This window comes from Vulpes lagopus, chromosome 13, assembly GCF_018345385.1.
Source record: "Vulpes lagopus strain Blue_001 chromosome 13, ASM1834538v1, whole genome shotgun sequence".
Classification (NCBI taxonomy): Eukaryota; Metazoa; Chordata; class Mammalia; order Carnivora; family Canidae; genus Vulpes; species Vulpes lagopus.
Window position 1 is genome coordinate 576,107 of NC_054836.1, and position 24,141 is coordinate 600,247.

Sequence of the window (24,141 nt, forward strand, 5' to 3'; positions counted from 1 at the left end):
AAAAGATGATGAACTTACTGATTTTATACTTCTCAATGCTTTCACTGTACTTGAATTAATACAACAAACAGGGAAAATAGAACTTCTCAATTGTTGTTTATATACATACATGTATATATGTATGTGTGTGTGTGTGTATATGTATATGTTTGTTTTTTTAACCCAGTTCTACATGGAAAACCTCTAAAAGTATCAATCTATACTCAGAAGTGAGAAGACAATGCAACTAGTCTTAATCTTGGCATCTAACACACTTTCGGTAGAAAGAGGGCAGGGAATTTGTCCAAATGAAAAGGCTTCCTAATATTAATTATTTGAAGTCTGGTATTATTTACATTTCTTCTTATCTCTTGAAATGCTTGATGTCATGTTCTACCACAGTAACCACATAATTAGTGCTAACTAGTATTAGTGAAAAAATAGAGTTCTCTTCAAACAGATAAGTTCTAGATAGTATGAACTATACCTTCAGCCTGTGAAAGCGAACAATATCTCCATTTTTATAAATTATTGGAAGGGCTTCATAATTTCCACTAAAGAGCATGCAGGTTAGCTTTACATTTGTCTGGTCCACAATTGTTACAACCGAGCAATAATCTGGAAAACACAAAAATATTTTATCGTTTAGTATTTCAAACCATTTGACAAAATAACAATATAGTTGAATTCAAGACACCAAACAAATTCTTATCCCTCCTTTTAATTAAGCTTTCTGAGAACAGGATCAAAACACAGAGACAGTTTCTTGGCTCTTAAAATGCCCTGCCAAATTATTCTGTAAAAGTATTCCACAGAAATTAATTTTAGAAAGTTTGGTAAAACAAAAATAAAAGTCCTAATTAATATAAATTGTCTGGGGAGGCAGTAACTTTTTTTTATTATTTCAAAGTTTAGAAATCATGAAGCAGATAAACATGTTCAAATAAAAATAACTGATAAACAATTAAAATTAGGGTGAAAAGAAAAGACTAGGAGATATTTGAAGCAAATGTGCTAAAGACTCAATGTACTGCATAAAGATCCTATGAAAACTGCTTATAAGACCCAGGACTTCACAGTAACTATGTAATTCAAAGTAATCAACAATTCATAGAAAATTATATTAACATCAAACTCAAAAAAAAAATGAGAATTTGCTAATTTCTTATAGAAGATTACACATTAGAAAAAGAAACACACTTTAGCTGGCAAAAAAATTTAATAGTTGGGCTGCTATGAAAATGAAAATTTCAAATACTAGTGGTAGTAATATGATTGCATTAATGCAGTAATTAATTGCATTAATTGCAGTAATATGATTGATATGCATGTTCCAGAAAGTTGCACACTGAGAAAATGTGTTCACTTCCAGTACTCCCTAGTACCCTAGTAATTATAGTATCGAGACAGAAAAGCCTAAACCCACAACAGTGAAGGAAGAGAGGAGAGGAGAGTGAAGGAGCAGGAGAGAAGATAGCAACATGTTTCAAGAAAGGAAAATAAAGAGTTAGGAATAAAATCAACAGAGGAGACAACCCAGAAGACAGTATAAAGTGGTTACACTAAAGATGGGAGCCACTGAGATTAAGGGTGGCAGTGAAAAGTAGAGTCAAAATCAAGGTTGATTAAAAGATTACACACAGAACAACTGTTGCAATAACCACCCATCATGATCTGTATTGCCCAGGAAAATGATTTCAGGTTGGGAGGCAGAGTATTTAAACCTACCACTTCCATGAATACAGGCTGTTTTCCAAGAATATTTCACTGAATAACGGAAGTGCTAAGGCTTCCAGTGTGGGTGCTACCACCCAAAATGAATCCCTCCTCATTAACACATTAGGGAGCCCAGAGCCAGTTGGGCAGCTCTTTCCACCCACCCAACAGTGACAATGTCAGTTAACATGCCCTATCTTTATCAAATTTCCCATTCAAGGAGAAAATCAAAACAGAAAAGCAATCATGAAAAAGAACAAAGCTGGAGGTATCACAGTCTCAGACTTCAAGATGTATTACAAAGCTGTAGTAATCAAAACAGTATGGAAAAACAAAGTACTTACATAAAAAGCAAACAAGACAAATGTTTATAACCTAAAATAAACCATACCTAGTTTTAAATATAAAGATGATAAACAATTACCAGATATAGAGCAAAATTAGAAGGAAGGAGGGAAGAAAGGTAGGAAGGAGGGAAGAAAGGTAGGAAGGAAAAAAGGACTGATGGACAATGGAAAGAGAGGGGAAGAGTGGAGAAGAGAGCAGGAGTGAAGGGACAGGGAAAAGGAATGGGAGGGACAGGGAGGAAGAAGGGCAAGGAGAGAGTTAAGGAAGGAGGGAGGAAAAGAAATCTGATTCTATGAGGAAAGGGAAACTAAGAGAATTTAAAAAAAAAACAACCTTAAAAATAAAATCAAAACCTTGATAAGCATCTTCAAAAAGTAAAATATATTACATTCTCATTCTTAATACATCAGCAGAGTCTACTGGACCCAAATTTATATTCTGAAGTTTTTTTTCAGTTGCTCTCTTTGTGAGGAATATTGTTTCATGACATTTTTTTCTCTTAGCAGTCTTATAAAATATCAAAGGTCAATTTTATTTATCTTTTTAAAAGATTTTATTTATTTATTCATGAAAGACCAGAGAGAGAGAGAGAGAGAGAGAGAGAGAGAGAGAAAGGCAGAGGGAAAAGCAGGCTCCATGCAGGAAGCCTGATGTGGGACTCAATCCTGGGTCTCCAGGATCACACTTTGGGCTGAAGACGGGGCTTAACCGCTGACCCACCCGGGCTGCCCAATTTTACTTATTTTTAATAGAATCAAACACACAGCCTTTTTTTTCCCCAGTTATCATATGGCTTTCTTGCACCCTTGTATAAATCTAAGATGAATTATGGGATCTTAATCATCTGTATTCCTGTATCTTGAAATATTTTGCTATTTCATTACCCTAGTAATTATTTCGTCATTATTCCTATCTATGTAGTAAAGGACTAAATTGATTTTTAAAATGAAAAAATGAAACCTTGCTTAGAAGACAGATACAAGAGTAAAATGAAGCATCACTAGTGCACTGGATTGCTCAAGTATTGTAAAAAGAAGATAAAGAAGTTTGGAGACACTATCTTCGAGTTTCTTCTTTAGCTTTATGTAAACACTGTTAAGAATTAAGAAATGAGAAGTTTTTGCAGATAGTCACTGAGAAAAATTGACAGAGCAGTCCCTTCACCCTGATTAGATGAAATCAAAAGCTAAATGCAAAGACAGCCACACTTTAGATTCTACTGAAAATTCTACTGAAATTTGTTCAAAGTACAAATAAATGCTTTGAATAAAACACAAATGCTCTGAAGGTTTTCAGTTTCATAAAATTTCATGACAAACAAAACACAGGGCAAAGAAATTACTAGTCTATCAAAATCCAATTCAGGTATGCATCGTCAAACTTGACTTTTTCATATTTTTGTGTCTTGATAGCTTCTGCAAAATTACATATTGCAGATTCATTTGTAACAGAATGTGCAAACTTACACATCATATTTGTACTGGAGAACTATTTACTACTTATATTCATAATGTTATTTTAAGTTTTAGTAATCCTTTATTATTCTTCTTACTTTATATGGCTCGAAATGAGCCACTCTTATAAATTGGGGCTACAACACAAAAACAAAACTGCAAATTTAGCAGACATAAATAATAATAGCTAAATTTAAATCTTAGTTAAGGTGAAGTGACACAGTTGAGTCCTGTAGCACATATATAATATTAAAGAATAAGTGAAAAAAAATCATACTGGGATTTTGGCTTTAAAAAAAAAGGTTTAATCTGAATTTCAAAATATCGAAAACTATTTTGTTTTTCCTAAGAAAAGTGTCAGCTTTCCAAAAAATGACTCAATGGACAGCAAAGGATGCCAGGGGACACTGAAAATACTCCTACTATCTACAGGGCCTTTACTAGCTTTTGCAGTGCCTTTCTATAAATTAGAAAAAAGGTGCCCCTTTTTCAAATAGGAATATTGACAACCTGAAGATCTTTCCAGAGGAACTTTACTGAGTCCAAGAGAGTAGCAGTCATGGCTGCACACATACATGCATCTACATTCTGGCCTTTTCATATAAACCATCAGAAAGAGGGACATATGTGCTACTTGCAATGTACACATTCCTTCTCTGGGCCCTTCCACCCCCTCCCCACCCCCAGAAGTATCTGTGTCAGGTTCAGAGTTAGGACGGTTAGGGTCTTTGTCAGGTTCAGAGTTGAAGTGAGAATGGATCACCGAGAGACAACAGTAGCCTCAGGGGATGCCTAAAGATACACACAGCCGGTATGTATCTGCCAAGTGGGTAAGTATGTGCTCAGAACTGAGTCGGTAAATGGGATGGCTCCATGTGCTGGTACAGATTTATGCAGAAGAGGGCACTCCCCAGCTGCTTCGGGATGTGACTGCAAGGCCTGAAATCTCCACATTTGTATGTTTTCATGTAAGTGACTCTATGTAGATGAAAATGGCATATCCTTAGATGGAGCATATTTGCACACCACATATGTGAGCTATCATATGCTAATAAGTCCCTGTTCCTTACTCTTTTTCTCTTGGCTTATATTTTCTCCTTTGAAAGCATCATCCATGACTTCTATCAAGTTTAAACCAAACAGACCCACCTGTGTTCAAATCCTTTTGTATAATAAGATTTTATTAACAAAGAAAGAAGGAAATAAAAATTCAGATTCAGGAAAACAAGTGGCATTAAAACAAAACAAAAAAACTGTCATTGGCACTGCTTGGCATTCTCTCCCTCTGCTCCTCTCCCCCTGCTCATGCATGTGCATGCTCTAAAATAAATAAAATCTTAAAAAAAATCTTGTCCAATAATTCACTCTCAATAACAAAAACAAATAACAATCTAAATGAAATATTAAATAGCTTTCAGGTTCTTTCAACTAATATGATTCATGACCAGAAACTAAGCTACTCATCTTAACAAATACTAACAAGGTAAACTGCTAAATGTTTTACTGCTTCAAGGAAGTGAAATGTCTTACCAAATAAACAGTCCATCAAAAATGACTACATAAAATAATAAATATACTTACTTTCCCCATGCCTCATTTTTAACTCATTCCCAAATGGAGGAAAAATAACTTGTGAAATTACAAACAACTTCATATTTTAACAATGAAGTTTCAAAGCTAAAAGATAATAGTCCATTTTCTTGATAGCAAACACCAGTAGGAAAATTAGGAAGAGTAGAAAGAGCTTTCATAAATCAGTATTTTTACCTTACCTACCTAAATAGTACATTTAGGTGCTAATGTAATATAAAAATAAACATAAATTACTTTAAATACATTTTAAAATATATAAACTTGATTAAAGTCTTGACTTTAATGCTTTAATAAAACTTCATATGTAAACTGCTGACAAAGCATTTAGATTAACTCCTCATGTAATCTCATACAAATCTAGAAAAGATAACAAATGATAAATTAAGTCCTATATTCCGCAATCTTGAGTAATTCACCTAATTTCATCAGCATGATTAAGTGTAAATTGCCTTGGAGTTTTACTGTAAGGGAAAGCTGGTAATTCATCTAATCAAAGAAGCATGCATGTATAAATTATACAATCCACAAAAAATTCCTCCACAAAAGTTGTTTCACCTCCTTTTTTATCTATTACAGCACTGTCTATAAACCAATCAGCATTTCAATAAATTTCCATTTGTATATAAGTTTATTACTGAAACACCCAACTAAAGTTATGAAGGCAACTCACTGAATCAAGGCAATATTATCTTACTAATTTTATAAGAAAACTTTACTACATATAGTAGCATTCCTTTTATTATGCTGGTGTAAAATTAGGTAAATTTCTCCTCAGGTTTTAATCATACTGAAAAAAGTAATGAGGGATGCCTGGATGGTTCAGTGGTTAAGCATCTGCCTTCAGTGCAGAGTGTGATCCTGGGGTCCGGGATCAAGTCCTGCATTGGGCTCCTTGAGGGGAGCCTGCTTCTCCCTCTGCCTATGTCTCTCATGAATGAATAAATAAAATCTTTAAAAAAAACAAAAGAAAAAAGTAATGAAAGGCAGGAAAGAAAGCATAAATATTATGCTAGAGATGTATACACGAACATATATATTAGTATATATACAGATTAAACACAAATTAGAAGGGCGCATGCGTGGCTCGGTCAGTTAAATGTCCGACTTGTGATTTTGGCTCCAGTCATGTATGATCTCATGAGTCATGAGATCAAGCCCTGTGTCTTGCTCCACATTCCGAGGGAAGTCTGCTTAAGATCTCTCCCTCTGTCACTCCCCTCACTCATACTTGCATTCTCTCTAAAATAAATAAATCTTAAAAAAAAAAAACAACAACACACACACAGGACAGGTATGTAGGCTAATATTCTGTGACTTCATAAATGTTATTCTGGAATTATGTCTGGATTTAACATTTTACTCCACATACTAAGCAATCACAGTAGATGGTATTCCTAGATTTAAGGATTTATACTAAGCAATGATCTCTATCTTCACAGAGTTTGTATTGAAGGTAAGAAAGACAACACAATTAGAATAATTTGTTAAATAACTATAAAAGTATATTGATATTCAGCAATAAACATGAACACATGCTATACCATGACTATACATTTTGATACATGCTACATGAATAAACCTCAAAATCATTATGTTAAAGTGAAATAAGCCAGAAGCAAAAAGACCATGTTATATGACACTATATATGTGAAGTGTCCAAAAGGGTATAGAGCCAGAAAGCAAATTAGTATGAATATTGCATATACATGCAACATATTCCTGCAACTCTTAAAAAATACTAAAATGATAAACTAAAAAGCCTGAGATTAACAATAAGACTGTATTATTATATGAAAAATTAAAATTGAGATAAAGAATTTTATCAACCCATTATCTCCAAAAAGCTCATGTGGAGATTGTAGCAAATACTCTGCCTAATGATTAAAAATTGGACTACATCTGAATAGGCCTCCTCTTAACAAAGGAGAACTATCACAGGGTCACATACAGGAAGAAGAAAATTCATCTCAGGCTCTCTGTTAAGTGTTGCTCCATAGATCTTTATATACAGGTATGACTTTTACATCACATGATTTAATAAACGATTTTCAAATAAGTGAGTTAACAACAAAAAGATTATTTCATACTACATACAAAACAAAATTCCAGGTAGTATATACAATATGTTTTTAAAAATATAAAAGAATTTTAAGAAAATACAGACTAATATTTTTCAGATCTTGTAATGAATGGGTAAACCTTTCCAAACAAAATTATGACTCCAAAGGTATGTTAAACACTTGTATTTCAAAAACCATCAGCACTAAAATGCTAGAAAAGCATCTAAACACTTATGACAAAAAAGAGATTATCATTAATATATGAGAAGCTTCCAGAAATAGCTGAAAAAAGTCAACCAAACTGATAGAATATATTTTGATTTTCTACATCAGTAATGTGTAAAGTGGAGGAAAAGCAGTCCACTGAAAGAGAGGACCTTAAAAATGCAAATGGAAATCAAAGCAATTTGTAACCTGAAAGTAATTTTTGTGAACCTAAATATTAGAATACATTTGACCTGAGAAGTAATGTAGCAAGCCATTCCATTGATAGCTGCTTAAAACATTTTATCTGTAATAATTCTGAGTACATCATCTTTCAAAGACCAACTGCTAACTATATTACAGTTCTATCATATAAAGTTACTGATTACATAGATATTAGAAAATCAGTTTTACCATATATAGAAACTATAAATTAAATATAAAAATACTTTAAAATTATGGTCTAGAATATAAACAAAGTGTACACCACAAAGTATCAGAAGTCTTTAATAATGATCTCTGAAAAAGACTGCTTCAAGAGCATAAAATTATGCATCAATATCCTGCAGACATTTCATTGCTTAAAATTATAGCTAAGTCAACTTCTCCAGCAGTTAGCTTTTGAAATTAAAAAGTTCACATTTTCATTATAAAAATCTCAACTTTTGTTGCAATTCCAAAATCTGGAATGTTAGCCTATTCTTCCTCATCTATCAAAATCCAATTTATCCTCAAAAGTTTAGCTCAAATGCAGTATCTCTTAGAAGTCCTTCCCCTGTTAGCATTAATCTCTCCATTCTCACTCCCAAAGCACTCTGCTTGTTTCTGTAGTTATAGTATACAACTGTGCCTTAGCTAGTTGATTAAATGTAGGTCTTCCTCATCTCCCTCATGATAAACTCTCTGAGAGTCTATCACTTTATCACCATCGACAACTACTAAAGTCCAATACAATGCCATACGAGACTAGCAAAGAAATTTTTTAATTGAATGAATAAAAGCACATAAGTTTTAAGAAAGAATGAGGAAACAGTACTGATTTTTATGATCCATTAAAGTAATTGAAATTATAAACTAATGAAACCTAAGGGTAATTCTCTAAATTAGCAGGTAAATAATTTCTTAGAGGAAAAGGTCATAAAATACAGAGTCAATCCTAGGATATGGATATAAAGCCAGATGGAGATCTCAAGCGTCATCACAGTCATTCCTGAATGTAAGCAACCAAAGTAATACAAAGGTTCAGTGACAGGGGAAGGAAGATCTTTCTCCACCTTCATTTTCTAAGTGGAAATCAACTTCTTACTGGCATGGACAAAAAAGAAGGAAATAATAATGAAGAGAGGCTTAGCTCATCTCTCCAAAGCCTTAAGGAGACACATGATGATTAACCATGCACCCCTAGGTGCTTTCCATTCCTGAAATATAGCCGAACACTCTTACCTGAGTCAACTAGACATAATTTTTTAGCTCTTGGTAAATGGAAAACTCCATGCCTACCTAATCCACAACCTCCAGCCTTTAGAATAGGTAAAGCTATTGTTCAACTTTTTTTTATTCAACTTTAATAAACTCAAAAGGACAGTGCGTTTTACAATGAAAAGTCTATCTTACATAGCTGACAATAAGTGGACAAATAAAAGTGGAGTCTTATAAATTGAGGAAAGACTAAAAACAAAGTGAAATCACAAATAAATATATTCATTGTATCATAGTCTGTCTTAACTATTTCTTGAGAATAGAAACAATGACATATATCTTTGAGTTTCCTACATCTAATATAACACCTGGCATATAGAAAGTACTTAATACTTATTGAATAAATGAATAAATGAGTGAATGAAAAAAAAAACTCTATATATTTATTTATTTTAAAAACCACACATTAAACCAAAAATGTATGTGTGGCTTTGATATTAACTGAATATTCAGATTACATATATACATACCATAGATTAGTACTTTGCAGTCTGGTGTTCACAGGGTGGGGCACGAACTTTTGGTATGTTTAAGTCTTTAGGCACGTATGTGCATCCTGTGCAGCAAGCTCTATAACATTAACTATCATCACATTTTCTTAAGGATAAAGGACTGCTAAAGGGTTAAAACTTCCAAAGATGCAAAATTCCAGACTTCAACCTCTATTACAAAGCTGTAATCATCAAGACTGTATGGTTCTGGCACAAAAACAGACACAAAGATGACTGGAATAGAACAGAAACCCAGAAATGGACCCTCACCTCTATGGTCAACTAGTCTTCAACAAAGAAAGAAAAAAAATATCCAACAGAAAAAAAAGTCCCTTTAACATATGGTGTTGGGAAAACCAGACAGAATGAAATATGGCTCACTTTCTTACACATACACAAAAATAAATTTAAAATGGATGAAAAACTGAAATGTGAGACAGGAGTCCATCAAAATCCTAGAGGAGAACACAGGCAGCAACCTCTGTGACCTCACCCCCAGGAACTTCTTACTAGACATGTCTCCAGAGGCAAGGGAAACAAAAGCAAAACTGAACTATTGGGAAACTTCATCAAGATAAAAAGTTTCTGCACAGCAAAGGAAACAACCAACAAAACTAAAAGGCAACCTATGGAATGGCAGAAGATATTTGCAAATGACATATCAGATAAAGGATTAGTATCTAAAATTTATAAAGAACTTATCAAACTCCACACCCAAAAAATGAAAAATAATGGGCAGAAGACATAAACACACATTTTTTCCAAAGAAGACGTACAGATGGCCAACAGACACATGAAAAAATGCTCCACATCACTTGGCATCAGAGAAATACAAATCAAAACCACAATGAGATACCATCTCCTACCAGTCAGGATGACTAAAATTAACAAGTCAGGAAACAATAGATGTTGGGGAGGATGCAGAGAAAGTGGAACCCTCTTATACTGTTGGTGAGAACTCAATAACTAAATTATGGAAAAAGCCCAAATGTCCATCAACTGATGAATGGAGAAAGAAGCAACAGACACACACACACAGACACACAGACACACAGACACACACAGACACACACACACACACACACACACACAGAAACATTATTCAGCCCTCAAAAGAATGGAGTCTTGCCATTTGCAAGGATGTGGATAGAGCTAGAGAGTACTATGCTGAGCAAAATAAGTCAGTCAGAAAGACAAATACCATATGATTTCGCTCATATGTAAAATTTAAGAAGCAAAACAGATGAACATAGAGGAAAGAAGGAAAAAAAAAACAGAGAGGCAAACCATAAGAAACTCGTAGCTACAGAGAACAAACTGAGGGTTGCTGGAGGGACGGAGGGTGGGAAGATGGGGAAACTGGTGATGGGCATTAAGGAAGGTACTTGAACACTGGGTGTTATATTAAACTTGATGAATCACTAAATTCTATCCCCAAAACTAATAATACACACTATATATTAACTAACTTGAACTTAAATAAAATCTTAAAAAAAAACCCAAAATAACCCAAACAAAAAATCAAAGCAAACTTCCAAAGATGCATTATCAATTTTAAAATATTAAAAAATATATTTTAATATACATGTAATTTTACATTATAGTAGATGCTTTAATCTCTCTTTGATGAATCAGAAGTGTCATGGATCTTATGGAACGCCAATGAGTTATGAATTGTTCAGTAATTAATGAGTTCTCTTTTTTTACCATTTTAATATGGAGTTTGTTACACTTTAAAAAATTGTAAGACACTACATAATCATTTAATATGCAACTAATATTACCCGTGCAAAATGAAATATTCAAACAAGAAAGCTATGTATATTAATGTATAAATGTCAAATCATTCTCCTAAGTGAATATATTTTTACACAGCCAAATCATTCTCCTAAGTGAATATATTTTTACACAGCCAAATCATTCTCCTAAGTGAATATATTTTTACACAGCCAAATCATTCTCCTAAGTGAATATATTTTTACACAGCCAAAAATAGCATTCTAGTGTTAGATGGGATGTTATATAGACAGGAAAAGAAAAACTCCTAGGGAGGGCCCTATATCCTAGCATCCTACTCCAAGAACTAAAAGAAAACAAAATAGGGGCTCTCAGAAGTCCAATGTTTGGATACTGCTCTAAGAAATTTTATTATAATGCTCAGTTCGTGGCTAAAATAGATATCCTTTCATGATAATGAACAACAAACGATCTGCTTCTAGAAATACTCTAACATCCAGAACTGTTCAAGTTTAATCAAACTGCTTTCCCAAAATGGAGAATCTTAATGGGAGACAAGTATGGAAACCAAATAATTTCAGAACATAAAGCATTCCTGAGATAAGACTAGGGACCCACAGGTGATGTGCCACATAACGTGGCTGAGACCTATAGGGCCCCAAAATTTGAGGAAAGGAAAAAAAAAATGGGGGGAGACGTGGACAGTCAAAAAATGATATATCAAGTATTTTGGCTATCCTCTCCCTTCTTCCACACTCAAATATTAGAAAAGTAAGCACCTCTACTCCCGTTTGCTTCAAGAGCGAGCAGGCATTATGATATTAATAACAGCAAGTATGAGCCACATACTATTAAGTCTGCAAGTGTTTTATGGCCTGCATACATTTATCTTTACTTACCAAGAACAGACAATAAGGACAGAGTAAATGTGTCTCAAGCTTAAAGAAACTGTAGGCTATTTCTTAAAATCTGAGACAAAGTAAAATTAAACTTTTCATAGGCATTATCTAAAGAAAATATGATCAATGGTATCTGTGTAAGGCAAAAAGCTTATACACCAGTCTAACCAGCTCTCTGAAGCAAAAGTAAATGTGAGGCTTTCAAAAATAAATGCTATAAAATCTCAAAATCCTAAGAAGGCAGCAATGACCTTGTCTTCCTATATAAAAGAGGACATATTATGTACCCCGGATGAATCATTATCAAAAATCAATTTTGATGATACAATGATCTTTTAATAAATGTTGTTTCCATAATCTTTGAGAAATTCTCAGTTTTCATGATGAATCTTATCACAAATGAGTAAGAATGTAACTATCTATTTCCTTTAAACAACGGGACTGATAGACTTCTGCAAGAATAAAAAGCTACAGCTTCTCCAAGACTGAATATAAAGCTTGGGAAATAAAGCATTTGCTACCAGAAGTGAGACGGCAGCATGCTACAGGTCATATGCAATCACTATTACTGTGGAGAGAAAAGTCTTTAAGAAAAATTTTAGTCAATAAATACAAGTGCTAGAGTATACCAGTAGCCTCAGTAGCACTGAATTTAACATTTATAAAACAAATTTTAATGAAAAATTCCAGCTAATGATATATATAAGAGAAGAAACTTTTTTCCATTTACCTAAATTTGAGCTGCATAAAGGTAATCTTCCTCCACATAATTACTTATGTACATCTGGATGTAATATTTAAGATGGTGGTCTCATATTTGCAAAATAATATTGCTTTAAAATGTAATATAAAAAAGGCACAGCTGTGGATTGTTCCTGTACATTTGTTCTGGTACATCTCAGTGGTAACACTAATGAAGTTGATCCTTTCCTCAACACAAAAAGTGTTATTTGTCTGACTCTCTGACAGCATGTTGAAGGATGAGTTCTATCAATAGAAATAAAAAGTATAACTAAAGTTATGTAACAGATAATTTTAAAATTTACCATCTTGCTAGTAGTAAAGACATCTCACTATATTTTAAAATATACTTCAGAGTTTCAATGAATATGTTGTGATAAAATTTATGACATTCATTTTAATTTAGTATCTCAGAAAAAATAGAGAAACATATTATCATTGTAATAACAGATGGTTTATTACTACTCATGAATTTTTTTATTAAGGGACTGGATCCAACTAAACATATCTGATAGAGATATAAAATACATATGAATATATAATAAATATTACAGTTCCCCAAGGCTTTCATTATATACACATGATTTAGTAACACTGTCAGAAGAAAACATAATTATGCTGTCTAATAACAGCTTAAAATTAATACTGAGTCATCAATGTTTTAAAATCAGCTATCGGGGAGCCCAGGTGGCTCAGTGGTTTAGCGCCACCTTCAGCCCAGGGCCTGATCCTGGAGACCCGGAATCGAGTCCCACATCAGGCTCCCTGCATGGAACCTGCTTCTCCCTCTGCCTGTGTCTCTGCCTCTCTCTCTCTTTCTTTCGTGAATAAATAAATCTTAAAAAAAAAAAAAAAAAAAAAAAAACCAGCTATCAATTTATTCTATATTACTAACATGTTATTTTTGAATACATTTGTTGATTTAGTAAAACCTTACAGTGACAAGAATTAGCAACATATCAAGTGTGAAAAGTTTTTAAATTTTATCTTCTATCAAGTCAGACAGACATAATTGGCAGTAATGTAGTTTATTCCTAAATTCAGCAGCCAATTAGAGCTACCAGGTAACACTCGCAACTGGAAGAGGATCATATAGTTAGTGATCACACCTTTACAGTAAATTCACAGAATGTTAAGATTCAGAGAGGAGTAAACCTGATGATGAAAACAAACCACCAAGGTAAATATTCAAGTGTATTTTGAACAGTATTATGGAGTGGGGAATGTAGACTGTGGGAGAAAGTAAAGTCAAATGAAAACATTTGAGAAATAAATACTTAAACAATAACTTCTCTGCTTCAACCTGTTTAACATTCCCTTTCTGCTAAAACAGAAATTTTAATAGAACATCCCTCTGCAACCTCCAGACTTAGTTACCACCTATTTCAAATTTCTCTGGATTTCTTAGTTTTCATGCAGTCACTTTCATAGAGTAAGTCTTTATATTCTGCATTAACAAAATCCTCTGACCACATGAAAATAAGATGTTCTTCTCATCCCGCACTGAAGAGTACATTTCAAGTTCACTCAATAACAAAATTTGCATATGTATAATTTAATAAAATATTTTTTAAAATATGAACTCAATGAGAACATTGAGTTGTGTTTCTAGCAGGAACCACAGCAGCTGGCATGTAACAGATAAAGACAGTATTTCACCAACAACACTGTTTTGCGTTAACATATCTAAAACATGGCTACATCTTAAAATTTACAGTGAAGCATAACTTAATTGGCAGAGCTTTTCCCGATGATACATACATAATGGTGCCTTTTACAAACCTTGTTTCAGGTCAGATTAAATAGATTAGTAACTATTAAATTTAGTTGAACTGAATTAAACCAAAGTAAAGTTATATGGATTATTTACTATCAGAAAACTGAAATTCCTGTGTTCTGATTCTTTTCCACATCAGTCTGTTTAAAAGCTGGCATTATTATATAGAATTAGTATGTTATATATTAATTACCTTTAAAAAAGCCAAAGTACTATGCCTTTTGACTGAGGTTTAATTTTTTCTTTCTTTTTTTTTTTTTTTTTAAAGATTTTATTTATTTATTCATGAGAGACAGAGAGAGAGGCAGAAACACAGGCAGAGGGAGAAGCAGGCTCCCTGCAGGGAGCCCAATGCGGAACTTGATCCCAGGACCCTGGGATCACGCCCTTAGCCAAAGGCAGATGCTCAACTGCTGAGCCACGCAGGCATCCCTAATTTTTCTACATTTGAAGTCGTTATTGATCGGAAAGTACTACTGCCACTTGGTTAACTGTTTTCTGTCTTTTAGCAGTTTTGTTCTTCATATTTTGTCGATTTTCTTTATGTAGTGACATACTCTGATTCCTTTCTCATTTCCTTCCATATATATTCTGTAGGTATTTGTATTTTCTTTGGTCTACCATGGAGTTTACGTAAAGTTATAACAACTTATTTTACGCTGATAAACATTATACAAAAACTATACTCCTACTCCTCATACACACTTGATGTTGTTATAATTTGTATCTTTATATTGTGTATTCATTAACATGTGTTCAGATATTTTTTATACTTTAGTCATTTTAAAGTTCTATACCAGAAGTAAAAGCGATTTATAGATCACTGTTATAGTATTATTCTCTATTTGTCTATATATTAACCTTTTCTAGCCTATTTCATATTTTCACAGGCTGTCATGTTGCAGTTTAGCAACCCTTCCTTAATTTAGTCTTTGGAATATAAAGACCATACTTACTTTATAAATGAAAATGGTCAAAAAACATGCATCAGCATTGTTTGACAATTATAAATCAGAATTGAGGGGCATCTGGGTGGCTCAGTCAGTTACATGGCTAACTGACTTTCAGCTCAGGTCATGATTTCTGGGTCCTGGGATAGAGCCCTTCCTTGTGCTCTGTGCTCAGCAGGGAGTCTACTTGAGGAATCTCTCTCTGCAACCTCCTCTCCCCACTCACAGGCAACCATGCATGCATGCATGCATGCACTCTCTCTCTTTCTAAAACAAAGTTTCTAAAAAATTTAATTAATTAATCAAAATTGAGCCTTTAAGATTTACAGTATTGAAGGAGTACGTTTCTGAAACCAATAAATCAGTTCCAGCCCATTAAAATCTTTACCAATTTTAATACCTACCAGTTCCTTTGCTTAGATATGGAGGCTTAAAGAACTTCACAACACCATAGACATTGACGACTGTGCCACCCTTAAGTTGATTCAGGGGTGTATATATATAGTGTGTTGTTGGAACCTAAGAAAGAGAAGCCAGCGAATATATCAATACCTAGTATTTAGATTTTAGAATAATGTTATGATTAAATTTTTAAATTAATAATCAATCTAATTGCATTTTTTCCCCTGTTAAGTGTCTCAAAAGAGGCTGTAGCCTGAAAAAAAAGGAAATACACAACCTATAAAGGTTACTATACAAACCAGTTTTTCTGAGAAAGGATTTTGATTATAAATACTATAATTTGTATACAATTCTAAGAAATGCAATTTAAGAGATTTTGGTTCTGGATTTTAACCTTAAGTAACACCACTTCAAAATTTGTGGTATATATTTCTTTTTTTTTTTTTCCTATATTACTATAAAGATTTTACTAAAAAAAAAAAAAAAAAAAAAAGATTTTACTTAGGCCTAAAAAGCCAGGTTTTGATTATAAATGGTATAAAGACACTAAAAATGGTAAAAATAGAAAAGTTTTCTGAAATTATTGTACATAAGTTTGGAAAGAAAGGGGAAAGTGACTTATAAGGACATGTCTCATATTAGTCAAATAGACCTTAAAAGGGTTTAGACATCTGGCCCCAATACCCATCCATCCCATCCACATCGAAAATAAGGTTACTACCTACCACACTATGAGCTAAAATTTCAAAAATCAAACCAAAATGAGTTAATTGGCTTTTTCAAGGAGTCTGATCCTTTAGTTCAAATGCAAGAAAAGTAGGGCTTAGAAATCTCATCAATCCTTGATATAAAAAGTTGTAGCTCATAAATGATGAAAGAAAAATAATGGTCAGCATTATGGGACAGAAAAGAAAGATGTGTGATCAACTGACAAAATAACTAGATCCAAGATATTATAGTTATCTCTCTAATGTATAGGTAAATGGGGCAGGAAAGCACAGTTCAATGACACTAACTATTATGGTATTCCATGTAGATGAACAACAAACAACTTCTTGATTCTAATTTGACTTTCCATGTAAATAACCCAGTATATATGTGCACAGCATTTACGTTATATTCTAATAGTTCAGAATACCCCCTGGGCTCTCTGAAAAGACATTTTTGCCAATTTCATAGGCTTTGTTTACTTCTTCCTTAAATACAGCTTCATAGATGTATCAAATATTTGAAGCTGAGAATCTAAGAAAATTTTGAGAAAAACTAATACCTGGGGCTAATTCATGCTTTTAAAAAGTTTATCAATCCTTTTATTGGTTACAGTTTCTCTAGACAAACATGAATTATACTACCATACAGTATTATTCAGAATTTAAAATCAATATCCCATAGTCACTGTTAACTAAAACAAAGTTCCTGGACTCTGTCCATTAGAAACAAAAGGGTTAAGAATATAGGCAGAAGGAGGATGCCTGGGTGGCTCAGTGGTTGAGCATCTGCCTTTGGCTCAGGGTGTGATCCTAGAGCCTGGGATCCAGTCCCACATCACGCTCCCTTTGAAGAGCCTGCTCTCAAATGCCCTCTATGTCTCTGTTTCTGTGTCTCTCAGGAATAAATAAATAAAATCTTAAAAAAAAAAAAAAAGAATATAGGCAGAAGATAAACTTTATATTAAACTTCATCATATATATTACCTTTTTCCAATTCCACTCAGTTACATGTAGCTCACCTATAAAAATGGGAACCTTCCTATCACTATAACAAAATCTTAAAAAATATTGAAAAAAGATTAAAAAAAGAAAAATGTATCACAAATATAATAAACTTCTTAGGATCAAATAATTTGTCAAATCACAATCTGGCACATGATAATGTTTATAAATATAGTTGATGAAGAAACAAAAGTATCTGCTAGATGTTTAAATATAGTACTAATCCCAGTATCTTCACACAATTAAAACTTTTTTCCCTTTTAATTTTCTTGATATATAACTTATACAAAATATCAGCAGATATTCCAGGCAATAGAACAACCAGGTTTTAATTACTAGGTAAACATATGACTCAAATTTAACATTTTTAGATATAAAAAAGGTAGAGACTTTGTTTTCCCATTGTATTGATAGTATTTTAAAATGAGTCTATAAAGTGGATCAAATATATATGTATGTACATACATGTGTGTATCTTTACGTGTGTGCGTGTGTGCATATTTCCAATTAAAATTATCATCTTACCAAAGACATTGATTCTGCCGAAAAATCTCTTACAGATTTAACATAAACCTGAAAACAAATAAAGAGCATTAACTTTTATATAAACAACCTCCACTGTGATTACAGACCTTTAATTGCACCTAAACAATTTGAATATTCAAATTCAAGAGAATGGCATAGAAGTATGGCTTACAAATTAAGACTGACATGTTTAAAGTTGTCTAAGTTAAATTTTAGTCTAACCCATAAATTTAATATCACAGGACCATCCCCACCACATATAATGCCCTTTCAGATACCACAGAAAAACAGGCAGAAAGTGGTCTTAGAAACACATGGCTTAGCCCAACTTTACTTGTCTGACAGCCTAGACCAAACAAGTAGTCTCCACATGTGCGCATGTGCACACACACAGACACACACACACAGGGGCTGTGGGGGAAGGGGTTAAGACAGAGGCAGAGAATGAACATCTTTATAAAGAATAAAATAGAAGGAAATCAATTTTATGTAATAATGGGCACTTAATCAATTTAAAGTGAAATCAAGTAGACCATCAAAAGAGACTGCTGGTTTAAGTGCAAAGAATAAGATCAGGTCTAAAAATTCCATTAATAATTATCTTTAAGGGATCTTTTAAAAATTCTGTTAGTAAATAATTATCTGTGAGGGATCTTTTTTACCTGGAGTCATTCTAAACATAAAGCCAAAAAAAGAATTATGTTTTAAACTTAAAATATTTAATTAAAATAATTCAGTCAGACTAGTTTATCTGCAGCTTTACAGAAACACTACTCCTATTCCATCCCCTTAACTCATTAAAACCATATGATTGGACTAAAAGTTACATACTTACATAAACAGTTGATTTGAAGTCTTCAAATGCTTTCAAAAATAAACAGTGTTTACCATCTCTGCTTGTAGATGAAGATGCTGACAAGACAGCAAATCCAGCCACTGCAATGGTGTCCTACATAGGAAAAAGTGGTTTTAAATCATCAAAATATTTGTAATTCTGAATATCATATAAATTCTTATTTTTATTATTATTTAAAAACAGGAGTAATTCTACAAAATGGAAAACTGGTTACCCTAAATTTGTTTAATGCTTCCTGAACATAAGATTGAGACTCCTCCTTCCTCTAAAAGGTATCAACAATGTAGTCCTAGACAGGTATAATGTGTCATGTCATGAACCAGGAAAACATTAAATCACTCAAAAAATTTTATTTATTTAGTTGGAGTTCAAAAATCAATGTTTATCTCCATTTATATGAATAGGTTTGCAGAAATAAACAATGGAGACATAACAGATGATTCAATAGTATTAAGAATGAAATTTAAATGAAACTAAATGTCACAGTTGACAGACTACAGTGAGAAAGACATGTCATTAGTATAAAAACTCCATATTGTCACAAAGCTAATATATGTGCATATAAATCCAGGCTATGAGACATAAATAAGAAATTTCCATTTACATACTAATAAGAAAAAAATTGTCTTTCTACTTAGGTTTATAATAATAAGAAGCCAGTCTCCATTTATTCCTGCTTCTCTCATTCTTTCGTTAAATCTCATTCTCCAAATACTGGATCATATGCATTCACAAAATCTTGTCTTGCTGCACTCTACATACATAACATGTGATATATATAACATATATGAAATTATTACCCTATTCTTCTAATTTTAACACCAAAATCTTAAGATGCATAAAAATTCCTGGGCTTTAAGGCAGCTTCCTTCAATAATCTTACTTCCTATCAAATGGAAGTCTTCTGCATTATTGACTTCTGCTTTGCACATACAAGGAAGGAAGGGTCTGGTGTCAATGCCTGGAATTCTCTGTTTAGATCCATTAAAAAAGACTGTAAACACCTTAACAACAGGGGTCATGTCTTATTCTGCTCTGTATTTATAAGGTTTGGCACAAAGTGGGCCTTTTGTTAACAAACTGTGAACAAAATACGGATCTTACATCGCCTTTCTAAAATCTCTAGCCCTATCCAGAAATTTTAGCTCTGCAAATTTCTGCATTTTTTTTTCTTTCTTTATGGGAGACTGCAAACATAATTGTGTCTGTGCTGATAATGCTAAATAACCACAACTCTTCAAAGATAAACGGGAGACAATATTCCTTCTCACTGAATATTCTCTATGTTTTTACCATGTTTTTAGGCAGTTTTAAGGGGGAATAAAATAAACAGTAAGATCGCCTCTGGAATAAATTACTCTTATAAACTGAAAAATACACAATGCTTTCAACTTACCTCAGACTAAAAATTCTGATTTAAATGAAAACTTGAGATTTTAGTCAAAGATTTAAAGTTGTTTAATCAAATTAACACAGGAAGATAAACAGAAGTAAGGTAGTCAATGGTTTATCAGTTATAAATCCTCTTAAAAGCACACAAAAAAATAACCTATCTCATGTTATTTTCTATTTTACTTAAAAATGTCTTAAATATTATATGGAAAGAAATACACAAAATACAGGTGGTTAGTCATAGAGATGAACATTTTTCTATTTTTCTGTATAATCTAAATAATAAGTATTTATTTTATGATGGAGAAAACATTTTAAATAGAAAAGATCACTAAAAGCAGGACATCAGCATTCATAAGGAAAAAAAATTTCAAAAGTCTGATTCTAACATAACACTAGCAATACAATTCAGTAGAAGGTTACAGTAAAACTTTTTCTCCAACACAAATTCAACAATATAGAAATACCAAATATATTTAAGAAAACTATTGTGTTTATTATATTTATAAACCTGAACTTATATTTGAATACACATCTATAAATTGCATTAAAGGCTCTCAGTGATTCCATCCCAATCAACCTGGCCTGTCTTACTACCATATACATCTATTCAATACTTTACAGATCAGATTCTCTTATATGCCTAGTGCTTTTCCACATACATTTTTTGCTTATTCTGAGCCCTTGCTAACAGTATCATTTTTCTCTTTTGCATATATCTGATCCAATCTATCTTAAAACCTGGACTGTAAATGCTTCTTTCTTATGAGGTCTATTTAGATTGCTCTCTCTGAGAAAAAATAATTCTTCCTTCCTCTGAACTCTTCTTTGTAGTATTTTAATATTTTTCCCTTGTGTGAAAAATGCTTCTTAATGTTTTTAATGCTCTTGAAAGTCTGTAAGATCCCTAGGACCAAAAATGTCTTATCTATCTTTATACCACATACAAGTGACTGGAAGGGGCCTCTGTTCATAGTCAGTGCTCAACAAATATGTAGAATAAATTAATACTGGAAAATAAAATACATCTCTAAACAGGAGAGGCGAAAAATGAATGGCTCTTAGAATCTAGTTCCCATGAATTTACAAATCATAATAGTTTTTAAATTAATTCAAATGCACAGAGGATAAGATAAACATTTAATAAGCAGTATTAGTCTGTATAAACACTCATTAGACTGAGTTGAAAATGTGATTTAATATGCATTGTTCTAAGTTCTAAGCTTCTGAACAGAGCATACTGAAGCCATTCAAATAAGAACAGGAATGACACAATTCAGTGCTAAGACTGCATTCTGATATACAGAACAGGTATTTATCTCAATCTGCTGAAAAAAAGTATTAGGAAACCAGCCTGAGAAGAACACCACATTACTGAAAGTGATAAGGCTTTATTAATATCTGTGTATGAAAGTTCTAAAAAAAATTGACACATTTGGTATATCTTAAATCTTTGAACTCAGGATACTCAGATATCAGTATTGGGTCATTTTCCTTTTGTGTCCAACCTACACTTTCACAGTGTTTTTTAGAAGAAATGAAACTTTGTCATTAAACAATTTAATTTTTGGTTTAGCCAACAGGAATATTTCTGCCGCAAACCAGTTTCAGAGAAATATCATTGAAAACCGTATTGGTCTTTTTTAACATAAACAAGTGTTCTTGGGCAGCCCAGGTGGCTCAGTGGTTTAGCACCGCCTTCAGCCCAGGGCGTGATCCTGGAGACCCAGGATCCAGTCCCATGTAGGGCTCCCTGTATAGAGCCTGCTTCTCCCTCTGGCTGTATCTCTGCCTCTCTTTCTCTGTGTCTCTCATGAATAAAAAAAAAAATATTAAAACAAAACAAAAAAAGTGTTCTTAAAAATTAACAATAAACCTAAAAAGAAAAAAAAAGACCAGATAACTTATTTGCATATTAACAAATATGATTTTTACATGCTAATATCTCACAGTGTAGAATACAATCAGTGAGGGAATAAGAAAAAAATCAATATGTGACTAAGAAAAATGTAAACTACAAATATTAGTGTATTAACTTGCTAATTTTTAATTGATAGTGCATCCACAATTCTCAAGTTGTTACACTTTTAGTAAGCAGGAAAAGGACTCAGAAAACATGAAAAAAATTGATAATCCAAAAAGGGAAACACCTCACTTTAACAGGCATGTTAAAGTCTTGTTATCATATTTTAAAACAAGTCTTGCAAGTCTTGTTATCATATTTTAAAACACTGTTAAAGAGCGAAAGAGGACAGGAAGAAGCCAGGAATCTGATGTCATTGGTAATGTAGAGATTGATAGAAAATGTTTTTCCATTATAAAAAAAGTATTTTATGAATATTAACATCTATTCGGTCTTATAATATCAAGAACTTAACTAGAGGTATTATAGGTAATATTAGCATAAAATCTAAAATCTTGAAATCACTATACGATCTGATGTCCACCATCTCACCAGCCACCTACTGTGTGACACTGTCAGGAATCCTGCCTCTCTATAATTTTTTAGCATTCCAGGTTCTTCAATCAGGGCCTTCGTGTATGTTGTTCTCTTTTACTAATTCACTGTCCCAGTACCCATCCTCATTCTTTCTGCTACTTTTCTCATTCTACTACTCAATCTTAGTCATATCACATATGGATATAATAATTAATTAAATAACAGCCATTTAATACCCTCTGTTCCATTGAACATTGTCCAATGATGGCAAGGTCCATCACACTCTCTTATTCAGTTAAGAAGTATCTGATATCCAACACAGAAGACCAAAAACATTCAACAAGTGTTTGGACAACTAAACAAATAACCAAATATGTGAATCATACAATATATATATAATGCCTTCATTAAATCTTAAATAAACTGTACAAGTACTACAAAACTTACTTCATAGAATCTTAGCATTTCAAAACTGAAAACAGGACTTCAGAGATCATGTAATCAAACAATTTCATTTTTCACATAAGAAAATAAGGATGAGAGAGGGTAAATGAACAGTGTAAGGTCACATTCAACTAACTAGTTGTAGATCAAGACAAGAATAAAGATCTCCTAACTTCCAAGACAGGCATTATTCTACATCACCTCTCAAACTAAATCTCACAGGAAGGGAAAACAATGTATTAATAAACATCTATAATTCTGATGGTTTTGTGATAAAATGCTTTTTTAAACTTTCAAAAACCTTGAAAAAGTCTTTCCCCATATTGTATGTCCATATAGTAAATGTTAAATCTCCCTTTAAAGGAAAGCTAAAACTGAAAAATGTATCTCATAGAGAGGTTCAATTACAGCATGTGTATTTCTGCAAGTCTAGCAAAGCAAGGATTAAAATTTTATTAAAATTCATTTTAATGTTAGGATTTTATTTATTTTTTGTAATCAAATGTGGAGCTAACCTTAAGGGAATAAGCCAGTCACAAATAAAAAAGATTTAAGAATTGAATTAGAAAATCCATTCTTGGGCAGCCCATGTGGCCCAGCAGTTTAGCACCGCCTTCAGCCCAGGATGTGATCCTGGAGACCCGGGATCAAGTCCCACATTGGGCTCCCTGCGTGGAGCCTGCTTCTCCCTCTGCCTGTGTCTCTGCCTCTCTCTCTCTCTCTCGAATAAATAATAAAATATTTTTTAAAAAAAGAAAATCCATTCTCTTATATAAAAAGTTTTACCTCTGATTTTCAATAATTAACTTTACTTCTATAAACCCTAAAAAAATAGACTAATTAGACCTCCCCTATGATCAGCATTCATGGATTTTAAACCCAGAAAGATTTTAAAGTAAATTGTGACCTCAGTCTTTTACCATTATATTTTTAAAAAGGAAA

General features: G+C 32.8%; 1 protein-coding gene across 8 annotated transcripts in view; it reads right to left on the reverse strand.

Moving 5' to 3' along the window:
* The window catches only part of POT1 (protection of telomeres 1), an 80,503-nt gene that overhangs the window by 36,406 nt on the left and 19,956 nt on the right, over window positions 1–24,141 (reverse strand). For all 8 annotated transcript variants that reach the window (XM_041728038.1, XM_041728041.1, XM_041728039.1 and 5 more), the window contains 4 exons: window positions 18,903–19,016; window positions 18,068–18,115; window positions 15,833–15,947; window positions 467–597 (listed from right to left, as the gene is read on the reverse strand). In XM_041728038.1, coding sequence (XP_041583972.1) covers window positions 467–597; window positions 15,833–15,947; window positions 18,068–18,115; window positions 18,903–19,016 — 408 coding nt within the window. The remainder of the gene's footprint in view (window positions 1–466; window positions 598–15,832; window positions 15,948–18,067; window positions 18,116–18,902; window positions 19,017–24,141) is intronic.